General features: G+C 54.2%; 3 protein-coding genes across 3 annotated transcripts; 1 reads left to right on the top strand and 2 right to left on the bottom strand.

The window, feature by feature from the left end:
- Positions 1-648: 648 nt before the first annotated feature.
- Positions 649-1,612, bottom strand: CORC01_14413 (uncharacterized protein; the record flags this gene model as incomplete). The annotated part of the gene is made up of 2 exons (XM_022626024.1): positions 649-1,385; positions 1,435-1,612. The coding sequence occupies 2 exons, from the start codon at positions 1,610-1,612 to the stop codon at positions 649-651; spliced, it is 915 nt and encodes a 304-aa protein (XP_022467469.1).
- Positions 1,613-2,093: 481 nt separating this feature from the next.
- Positions 2,094-3,650, bottom strand: CORC01_14412 (uncharacterized protein; the record flags this gene model as incomplete). The annotated part of the gene is made up of 4 exons (XM_022626023.1): positions 2,094-2,149; positions 2,205-2,884; positions 2,937-3,381; positions 3,545-3,650. Coding segments are annotated over 4 exons (1,287 nt in total), but the record flags the coding sequence as incomplete, so codon positions are not given.
- Positions 3,651-9,605: 5,955 nt separating this feature from the next.
- On the top strand, positions 9,606-11,156 carry CORC01_14411 (uncharacterized protein; the record flags this gene model as incomplete). Its single annotated transcript, XM_022626022.1, has 5 exons — positions 9,606-9,620; positions 9,793-9,913; positions 10,475-10,517; positions 10,828-10,858; positions 10,965-11,156. The coding sequence occupies 5 exons, from the start codon at positions 9,606-9,608 to the stop codon at positions 11,154-11,156; spliced, it is 402 nt and encodes a 133-aa protein (XP_022467467.1).
- Between the last annotated feature and the right edge of the window lie 242 nt (positions 11,157-11,398).

Below are 11,398 nucleotides of genomic sequence, written 5' to 3'. Positions count from 1 at the left end.
CCCTTCATGACGATCCGCTAGAGTGCTGCGAGTGCCATTTCCTGTGGGGACCGAATAAGCCATGCGAATTGGAGAATGAGGTGGGGGCCCAATGGGAGGACGCGCTTGCCAGGTCACTGAAGGACTGTGCCCGCTGCTGTCAGCCAGATCGAGGCACACCGCCAACACACCACGACAGTGACCGTTTCAGCGGTCGAGAGCTCTGACCTCTCGCCAGCCCTGCCGCACCTCCAAGGGGATAACCTCCTTGGGCAAACTGACGACACCGGGAGGCCTGCGTACCTTAGCATGGGAAGCCCAGGCTGCGGCTCGCCATTATCATCTACACGTTCCTCTCAATTTGTTGGCTTCTTGTCGCATCAGACGAGTATTCGTCCGCAAGGGCACATCGCCTAGTCACTGATCCCGTTGGGACTAGACACTCCGAGTATAATCCGGCAGTGATCTATTTAATCAAGGGGTCAAACTTCAAGGTGCCGGCAAATCCAATAACACCAGTCCATGAGACGATTCAGAAACACATTTCCTTGACGATCCTCCATATCTCCCTATAGCAAGAATTTCCCATTAATTGGTATCTCAAAGCTTTTGTTGTACCTACATTCCAGTCATGGTCCCCGAACGCCCCTGGTATGCAATATTGAATTCCTATGAGCTTTCCGCCTCTAGCTCTGTCGAGGCGGCCTCACCCTGATTCGTCGGCGCACTCAACGAACCCGCATCGCCAGCCTCCTGGCCCTTGTTTCGTCTTCTGCGCTTCCTCTTCGCCGGGCCTTCCCCCTCTCCTTCGACTCCATCCGCCGCCGCCGCCCGCGGTTCCTTCGCTTCCTTTGGTGTCGCATCGCCGTTCGTGGTCTTCTTTGCCTTCTTGACCGCCAGGGGGTTCGGTCCCTTGGGACCCTTCCTCTTGGTCTTCTTCTGCTCCTGGCCTCCATTGACTGCCCCGGCTTTCCCTGCCCCACCCTCCTTTCCGCTTTCTTCGTCGCCGTCGTCCTCGCGCTTCCTCTTCCTTTCGGGCTTGACGAGCCCGTCGCGGAACTTGCTCTTCTCCTCCTTGGTCCTGATTGCCACACTCTCAGTCGCCATGGGCTCGAGGATCATGACCGATCGCTTGATGTAGATTTGCGGGACGCCAGGGATCTCCCGGAGCATGCGGCGCACGTCGCCCGACTGGCTTGCGACGCAGTAGCGGTGCTTGTTGACGAGGTTGCTCTTGGGATCGACGACGGCCTTCATGCATTCCATCGTACTGAGGGGTTCGGGGTAGTCCTCCGGCAAGTGACCGCAACGTCTTCGCTCGAGGGTCTTGGCGAAGTCGATGATTTTGTTCATGTCGGGTTCGTTCTTGCGTAGATACAGCTTGCGGATCTCGCATTGTGTGATCACTTCGCATCGTTAACCGAGGGACTTCTGATGCAATCATAGCATACTCACTTGGCTTGACCTTGCCGTGCAGTGTGCGCTCGAGTCCGGCGAGCAGGTCGTATCTGAAGTTGTGGCAGTCGACCACCATTTCAGCGTCGACTAGGCATTGGTACGGCTCGCGGAATCCCCATGTCAATTGGTACTGATTCATCAGCTTGCGATACTGTTTGCTACGTTTTCCGCGCATCTTTGATTCAGGTGGCGAGGAGTGCCTTGCCGTCAAAAGAGAGGTTGGTAATCTGGTTGTGGAAGCAGATGTTTGCGTTGCAAGTCGCGAAATTTCTTGCTGAAAAAATGCGATAAGATAAGAGGTCGGGTCCATGGAAGCCGATCTAACCCCACCATAGAAGGCCGGCCGCGGCTTTTAGTAACGTCACTTGGGGAAAACTCCGGATTCTCAGCAGGGATGAACACCTCAAAGGCTTTTTATAAGACATTGCTGGGTTTGGGTGATGTGTTTGTTCAATTAACTGCGTGCCTTTCACTATCCATAGCTTCCCAGGAAATTCAAAAGCCAGCGAAACGCCAAGTACCATACCTCCCAAAAGATGGCCACAGTCATCCCGACATGGGTAGGGCGTAGGCCAACATAATTGCAGCCTGCCCCTGCAAGACCTTTTCCGTAAATCTATTTCCAATGATTGTTTCGTGGTATCGCCCTCCCAATATCATGCTTCCTGTTTCCTCACTAGCGCAGCGACAACGCTAATGTCATCGAGTTTGCCTGTGTCCTTGTTAGCCCCAGTGACTATTGTATACTGCCAAAACCAATAGCTTACCTCCAACGCTGGGCAGTCCTTCCTCAATGGCATGCTCCATAAAGGGGCTTTCCGCAAATGGATCCGTCGCAATTTTCTTCGCGGCTGCGACCAACTCCTCGGCAGCGAGCTTCATGCCCCCGTTTGCGCCGCCCGTCCGGTCGCCCTCGACTCTGTTGCCCCCGCATTCTCCATTCTCCCAGCGTTGTATGCTGTTCTGAATGCTGTCGACAATCTCATGCTCCCACAGGTTGTCGATGACACCGTCCGACATGGCGAGAACCACATCCCCGACTTGTATTTCCACAATGTCCAGGACTGCTTCAGTGTTCGGGGTGTCGGGGCTGTTGGTGCCCAGCTGGCGCGGGCAGTCGAACCAGTGCCACTGTTCTTTGGTCTTGTAAACAACCTTTTCGTGCCTTGGCCGGAGGATCATGACTTGACAATCGCCAAGATTGGTGACATAGACCTGAGGGACCTTCTCGCTGCCTTCAAGTGTTTTGTAGTGCAACAGCGCTCCACTCGCTGTCGTAGTGCCCTGCCAGTCGTTCGGGTCCGAAGTCGCTTTCAGGGTCTGCTCATAAGCCGTCTGAAGATATGCAACTGGATCGGGCTTGTAGACGTCTCCTTCGGAACGAGGATTGGTAGCATCTTGCTGAACAGCCTTTGCCCAGTAATGAAGTATCAAGCGAGACCAGAGACTATTTTCAAATCAACATTGGACGTCCGATCAGTGGAGAATAAGGCACCTACCCAGCGTGGCCCCTGGGGCGTGTTGACCAAGCGCCAACACCATCATTCGCGCAAATGAAGTTCTCGCTGGCGAATACTGCATCGTCTCCGTTCGTCTGACCGAGGATGATTTGTCCGTCGACTCTCGCGCGCCGATCGCGGCTTCGGTGATGAGTGCTGAGCGGATCCGAGAAGGAGCCCGACGGAGGGGAGAGGAACGGTGGCGGAAAAGGCCGCGGCGCTCGCTTGGCGAAGAGGGAGACGCCGGTCTCGAAGCGAAAAGGTTGCGTTCGTGGTTTGTCTTCGGGAGAATCTGCTTGCGACGGCGTCGTCGTTGTCGACAGGCAGGCCGTCCTAAGTCGGGACCGCAGCGGCCATGATGCTGATGTGCCCTGAGGCACTCTCGGCGGCCGCGCTTTGAAGGTGGTGGTCGCCAACAAGGGCCCAGGTAGCCTCCTCATTCCCACTTGTGAGGCAGATCAGGCGCCTTGTGCGATGTTGGATCGCAACGAGACGAAATCGCTGGGCCTGGTGCCGTTATCTTTGCTTTGGCGCTGGAAAGGGTGCCGCTGGGTGTCGGGCATGGCCGGGGGGGTGGCTTCGATGTGTTGGTTGGGGGCTCTCCGAACCGGGGGTTAAATTGGGGCTACACGTGCAGGCGCGTTCGGTCGGCGCATTGGCACTGGGCTGCAGAGTCGCAGCTGCTGGGAGCTCCAGAAGGCTGGCACGCTGGGGACCTTAAGATAGGTACGTGCCAACCTGCTGAATTAGGTAAGCACAGGGCAGTCAAAACACCCCCACCTCTCTTTTTAGTCACCAACAGCCCACCTAACATTTGCAGTAGCTGTTTGAGCCACAACAGGTTGCATGTCAAGTGAGTGACAAAATAATTCGCCAATAATACTTTTTCATCACCACTGAACGGATGTTATACAGAGAACATGCCGAGAGGAGATTCAGCCTAGCAGAGCAATAATGGTAGTGGTTATGGTGACAGACAGAAGTCGTCAGGTTGTGTTGAAAGGCAGATTATTTTGTCACCTCCAATGAAGTGAAGTACTTGCAACTAGGAGTCTCCCTGTCCCTCTTTGACCGCACTTTGATGAACAAGCTCCTCACTGGCATCACCCTTCGCGGGACTAAAAGATAAGCAGCAAACAAACAAACAAACAAAAAAATTCGACCGAAAACTCTTACGGATGTGCAGCGTAAGGGGCTTCCGATGGGGTCAATAAGTGGCAATCGATGCAGCTGCAGAACTTGTTCCATATAAAACCGAACGTGCCGATGTTGTATCATGATCAGAAAAATTTGACCGTTTAATTTCTTACCGTTCCCTCCTGCTAACTCTCTGTCTCTCTCGTCTCCATCGGCATTTCCGGTTGGAGAGGAACACGTTGCGCATTCAGTCCGCTGAAGAGGGGGTTTTTCGTCTCTCTACGGATGCGCAACCTGGAACCAGGGTACGAGAGGCTCATATCATCAGCGGATCGACATTCGGGATCGACAGCAGCTGGCCCGGTTGAGGTGGCCACCGCTGACCTGCAGCCTCTGCGGGGGTAACATAGCAAAAATAAACACCATGGCTGAGCTGGCGGCCTGGAAGGTTGGTATTGGAGCCTTTTGCGTCGCACTCGTCCATTCGGCATGGCGACAGATCAACTCACATTTTCACCACATGAAACCCAGCAAGCCTGCATCGTTGGATTTGGTCAATAGCCGCAGGTTGGTCAACCGTATATGTAGCATATACGAGTGAGCAGGTTGTGTGGAGGTTTAGAACTCAAATTCTACAATTTGGCAATTGTTGCCGATCTTTTCTAACAACATCATCCGGACCAGACAAATGTCAAGGAGACACGCAAAGCTTACAGTTCGGATTGCCGACTTCTGACAAACGGTTTGGTCTCTCGTCAGTCTACCGACATGCTCTCCGGCCACCGTCTCCCCTACCCTGTCGTGCCTGTGTGCCTGTCTAAGACTCTGGAGAGTGATCCATGACGCCCGAGACATTCAGTCGCCAGACCAGCAGACTCATGGACTTTATTTGCAATGTCTCGCCCTTGTAAGACGTCTGCCCATGCATCCAGACCAGCGTTTCCGAATGAGCAGGTAGGGATGGCCAGAGCCCCGTCCACGGTTCACCGGACATGACGTAACGGGGCTGACGCACAGTATCGACCAACAGGTGGCTCACTCAGCGTCGTTAGTCAGGACTTTGATCATTTGATGAGCATATGTTGTCACTGGGGACCACGCCATAGTTTGCTAATTTTCTTTGCTTGTGTTGTTACTGCTCACGGTCGATAAACGCGCGTCGAGAGGATCTCCCCGAGCCGCCAGCGAACCGCCCCGTAGGCCGGGAGTTGTCTCTTGCGGCGCCAAAGTCACTGCCGACCTCGACTCTTACGGCAACGCAGTCCTCTTCCAGCCCGTCGTACCGTTGTAACGCTCAGAGGATTCAGACTCAAGTTCTCAACAGGTCGACTTGCACCACTGGGCCCTGGATGTCGCATTGCTTTAGCTCATCGACATATACCAGCACCCAAGGTGAAGTCTGAGAATTTCGTTTCCCGCCATACTGCTTCGTTCTGGGCTTCGGTCTCCGGCACGATTGGATCATGGGCCTGGATCACTCAAACAGGATGGAGTGCGAACGGCAAGTGCTTTCGTGGAGGAGCCAGAAACCCCTCAGCTATTCGATTCGTTCTCGCTACCGACAGCCAGTCGTTGTCTGCCCCTCGGCTCACTACACGACACTCGGTTCTATTTAGCATTTGGGAATAGCGCCTCCGGGCTCCCTGAGGCTTACTTGGACCCTATGCGGATTCCGAATTCGCCTTGCCGCCCTTCAGCGGAGGGGGCCTGAAAAGTGACTGGCCGGGGTGGTACAACCCCTGCCCCGGCTGCATGGCAATGGAGCCCGTGAGAGGGGGTACATTGTAGAATATTGACGCATGCGGGACACAGGGCCCTCTTATGGACCCTTCAGCTCAAATTCCTCTCATGTCCGCGGTTCCGGAATAAACGGAACTTTGCTATGAATATAACGGTAAGCAATCTGCCAGTGGGCGGAGTCTCAAGGCGGCGGCGACAGCAGGGACTGTACGAGGAGCAGAAATCGAGCCATCCGTCCGATATCTTTCGTACTTTATGTTTTGTACAGACTACGGATTATGCACAGAGCAGTACAACATCCTTGCGTCTGGTTTGGAGGGGACTGTTCATAACAACGGGGAGAGAACACCCGGCCAGGTGGTTTCACGCCGGACACGATGCTGACGGCAGATATCATCGGAAGGCGTTGCAAACGGCGGCAGCAAACCTCAAACCTCCACCGGCGAGGCCTCAACTCTCTACGACGTTCTGACGGATACCCAGACAGTCAAGACCAGGGGGCCAACCGGCGTCGACGGCCCCTCTCGATCCTTGGCCCCATCTATGCCCCAGCTATTCGGAGTACCGACCGGCCTGGAAGGACCCTGTTGGACCGATTTGGCGCCCGCGACTCAATGAGGCAGGCGCATCAAATCACAAAGCATGCCATGCTGTGCCCCGGAAATACGTGTTCGAGGGTTGGCAGCGGGTTCGCTGCTTTTCGCTCCGAGATTGATAGGATCCCTGTGATCGCGGACACAGGCTCACGGCTTTGTCGACATGGCCCTGAACCGAGGTTCCTGAACAGTCACGGAAGTGGTGGCAGAAAGCCCGAAGCCAAGTCGGCAGCGGAGTTCCTTCCATGGGTCTGAATGTACATTAAAGTTATATTTTCAATGTCAATGAAGCTCTTATGAGGGATAGGAGTAGTCGCAGAGATGTCAATGAAGCGCTAGTGGTTCGGAGACGTACGCCTTCTACGGATACGGTCGGGCAACATCGACATGGACGGGGCTGGCTCACCGGTTGTGGACTCTGAAGATGAATGGAAGCTTGGTTTACTAGTGTAGGTGAGTTAAACTGCCATTGAGGATGTATTGAAGTGTCTTGAAACGGCAAAAAAAAAAAAAGAAAGAAAAAACAAACCGGGAGGGGGGGGGGGCGGGGGGGTTGGGGATTAGAAAAGAAAAGGAAATTTTTTTATATATATAAAGGTATAAAAAACCGTAAATGAGTAAATAAAAAGGTTTTAAAAAAAAAAAAAAAAAAAAAAAAAAAAAAAAAACAGCTGTTGAATCATGGGTGCGTCGTTTAATTTAGGGGAAGCTACGTGTGTTTTCAGCAGACGATGTGCAAATTAGGTAGGCATGAAATATCAAACATTCCGGGGAAGGACGAGGTTTCTTTGCAAATGTGCTGCACGTGGTTCATCGGCCCGGGAAAGACATTGCGACATTGGAACATGCATGTTTAAGTACTGTATGTAACCTAAATGATGAAGGCAATTGATCTTTCCCAGCGAGCTCAAACAAGACCTCCGATCGACATCAAAAGGATAGGTTGGACCTTATTTAAAGCCGACGACAACGTTCACTTGAAAAAAGTGGTGTTGTTCAAAACTGTTACTTCATATATTCTCACGCTTGTGTAGTGCAATGCAAGGTTCACTCTCCAACACGGGTTGACTGCCGGTGCTCGGGACCTGTCTGTCTCCCTAGCTCCTGTCCTGAATTTGAGATTCGATTCCCGGAACAAAATCAACGGCGGGGACAAGAGAAGGTAGGCCGCAAAGTAGATATTAATCGCAGCGGACTCGCCAGGGCGACAAGACCGAGACCGAAGCGGACATTACTGTGTTGAGGGAGGGCCGGTGATTTGCAAATGGCGGTGGCCGGCGGCGACGGCGGCATCTGACAACTCAATGGGGCCAACGACTCTCGCAAATGTGACACCCGAGACCCCGATCGCTAAGCAGCTGGCAATATCGCATGATTTACGATCTGTCCGGAAGAGAGTACCTACCTAGGCTATTACTGGACACTTCTCCAACTTCCAACTACTTTCGGTGGTTTTTTTTTTGGGCACAGCCACGCGGGACTCAAGACAAGTGCGGTAATTGACAGTGGATGTTGGACTCCCTAAGTGGACTAGCTGCGTCTCTACAAGTTGTCACTGTGTCTCTGACTTCCGAGCTTGCCACATACCTTGCGGGATGCACGGAGTTTTGTCTAGACGCCCAGCTGCAAGCATGTAAAGTGAGCAGAAGACCACCTACCACGGACTCTTCACACACGAGGTCTGCAGAGGAAACGAAATAGTCCATCTAGGGAAATTCTGCCGTCCAGTTCATCCCCTCTGTCTGTACAAACTACCGAGGCTAACCACTTTTGGGCCCCAAAACCTTGCCCAACCTCCTTCAAAACGCGAAGCCCTCCACGTTCTTGGATAAGGCGTCAGGTGGTGCCTTAATCCGTCCCAAGTAGGTAGCCCACGCAAGAGCCACAGCGCGTAGCCCAGGTGCATCTGGTGTGGACTGGGCAGGTGGCGCCTCTACCGCCGCCGGCTAAGCGTCGAAGAACTCCTTGCCTTGTCCTGTCCAAACAAGCATTCGCAAGAAACGCAGGAAACGAGTTTATTGACACGAAGAAAGGAAAACACACAAATAGCAACAGCAATATCCAAAGTAAATGGTTATGCACAGTTCAACAACGCAAACAGAAATGTGACCGAGGATGACCAAAGACTACATACTTCTCAGGCTCTCTCTTCTCAACTGCACACCGCATCGAAGAACGGGTACGGATACATTGTCCCGAGATATCTACCTCAGTCCAGGCCCCCCTCCCGGCACGGATCACGAATACACCGGCGTCTGCGCTGTCGGGTCCCTATTCCGCTACTGGTGCGCCTGGCCTTATTCACTCGTACGGGTCACTGGAGACAAGACAGGTAAGCAATTGGTAGACACGAGAATAACCATAGCTACAAAGGAGGCGTCCCGACCTCGCCTTTTTTTTTTTTTTTTTTCACCAACTCCAAGTCCCATCTGCAGTGCTCCGGTCGATCCTCAACCAGCGATCGCCTCATCCACCCGATCTATCGAGAAGTCGAGTCTTGTCACTTGTGGGTGTGAGGCGTTGCGCGTCCTCCCACCACCACCCCTGCTGGTGAGGTACACTACCTATGGACCGCCATACCTTGGCACGTTTCTTGACGGATATTGAGTGCCACTGGGCTGGACTGGCTGGGGCTCCTTCGCAACTGCAAGCACTGTCCAGTGCTTGCGAAGCTGTGAAGTGTTGCTGGTGCTCGTTGCTATGTAGCGCCGAACCCCCCGGCGCCAGTCGTTTGAGGGATTTGGGAAGTCTCGTCTTACACGCGCGCGTTTGCTATGTTACATCTTGCCTCGACCACCAGCTCAGCTTCTTTCAGCCGTCATAGTAGCCAACGGATGCAACTATGAGGCCACTTTGCGCAGTTGCGAAGAGGGAAAGGGCTGGGGGATGAGTTAGCAGATGCCGATGAGGATGCACGCATCCAGACATCCAAATACCAAGACCCTAAGCCCGCAGTGCCCGAATGCTGGCTCGTCTTGGCAGCCAAGGGTTTGGGTCCTCTCGACTCTCGAGGGGGCCAAAGGCGGATCAAGGAACCTTGACGTGCTGCATGCTGCTGCATCGTCCGACTCATCCGCAAGCTACCTATGGAACTTTTTGGCTCCCGAGAGGTATGTATCTGGAAGTACCTTTTGACCGCATTCATCGTCTCCTCTCTTTCTTTTCCTCTATCTCTCTCCAGCCTTTACACTTGAAGATGGACGAAAAGGAGGTAAGAAAAAAGGAATGGAAAAAGAAGGAATCAACACTCATGGGTTTCAAAAATGGGGAGGTCGAAAAGGCTAGAGAGACAACAACCAAGAAACCAGCAACCTACCCCGAGGCCGGCTCATAATTCCCATAGTTCCCACCTCGTAGATGACAGTAGTGACAGTACACATCAGATAGTGCGGCGCTTGTCGGGTGACACTAAGCACCGCCAACACCGAAAGAGCGGTAGGACAGTCATCAGCATCATCATCATTATCACGGCCGCGCAGCCCAGCCCGAGCGACCGCCAGAGCCGTGCGTGCGCAAGGACGGCAAAGAGACAGCGGACAGCGGACAGCCCCCCCCCCCCCCCCCCCCCCCCCCCCCCCCCCCCCCCCCCCCCCCCCCGCCCCGCGGGCCCGCCGCCCCTCGGGGCCGCGGCCGGCGGCGCGGGCACGCGCGGGGGGGGCCGAGGGGCGGACCGCCGGGGCCCGCCCCGCCCCCCCCCCCCCCCCCCCCCCGGCATAACACCATTACGTCGTCGGCTCTGGTTCCCGGGGGGAAGCCTTGGTCTGTTGCTCGTCGTGGATTAGTTTGGACGGGCCTAGCCCTGTTACCGCCGCCGCAATACTCTTTTTCCTGGGGCTCGTAGCTACTCTCACAAGTACCTTGCAAAGTACGAAGTACCCGGATTGCCTCGATCTGCTGGACCTGGGAGATCTCTAGGCCACCTGTGGACGTGCCTTGCCTTGTCTTGCCGTGCATTGCCTTACCTTTGAGCTGATCTTTCTGGACTGGTTTCTGGACCCGGGACCACCTACCAGCTGCTAGCAACCCTGCTGCAGCAACTGACCTGACTGATGACTGCCCTGACAGGGTGTGAGGAGAGGAAAGCGAGGGAAGAGCAAGTCATTAGCAGGTAGGCGGTGTTGCTAATTCTTGTTGCATAATACGCCTCCGTGTTCCGTTCTCCGTACTCCGGTACAGAGCACGCCTCGTGCTTTAATACGACTCGTGCTTGAATCTTTTGACACGTTCCCGTCCTCTCATGCGGATTCAAATACATCATCTCGGCGATTCTCCTGCCCTTGCTAGTCCTTTCCTCTCTGTTCCCTGGTTCCCTGGTTCCCTGGTTTCCGGTTTCTGCTGTCTGCTTCTTTGGACCTCCTTCGCGTCACCTCGACTCCCGGCCTCGATTCTCAACCTCAACCTTTCTCTAACACCCGCAGCAATCTGACCTCTTATTCGGATCCTCCAGTTGTTCAACAGCCATCAATATTAATTCCATCATCTTTGTGCTCGCGCGCAAAAGAGTAACGAAACGGCCAGACACCTTGTGTGCTTCACCAATCAGTCGCACTATTAGATTACAGACTGCGCACCTCCCGCCGAGTCACCCGTCCGGCACCCGTCGTCCGCCATCGCATCGCATCGCATCGCATCGCATCGCATCCACTACAACCATAGGATAATTTTAAGGCCGGAAATCCTCGAATCCACGAACGAGCCCGACTCACCCATTCGTGCGCCTTTCCTCTACGTCGGATCCGTGGTGTGAGCGAGGAATTACGCCAGACACAGCCGAACCTGTCGATTTCAAAACCCCCCAGTGTGCGCATATTGGGGGCCACCCGCATTTCTGCCCATTCCTCGCATCTTCGCCTCGACGCCTTGACGGGCTAGAGGGACTTGTCCTGCTCATCCAAGACCAGTCTTGGTCGCGCACGGCGCAAGTGGTTGTCTCTCAGTAATTTGGTTGCATGGTTGCTGGCTTGGCAAAGTCGGCTACGAAGCACAAGC

The sequence above is a fragment of the Colletotrichum orchidophilum genome, assembly GCF_001831195.1.
Source record: "Colletotrichum orchidophilum strain IMI 309357 chromosome Unknown Scaffold_287.1, whole genome shotgun sequence".
NCBI lineage: Eukaryota > Fungi > Ascomycota > Sordariomycetes > Glomerellales > Glomerellaceae > Colletotrichum > Colletotrichum orchidophilum.
This window is presented reverse-complemented; position numbering and strand designations above follow the sequence as displayed.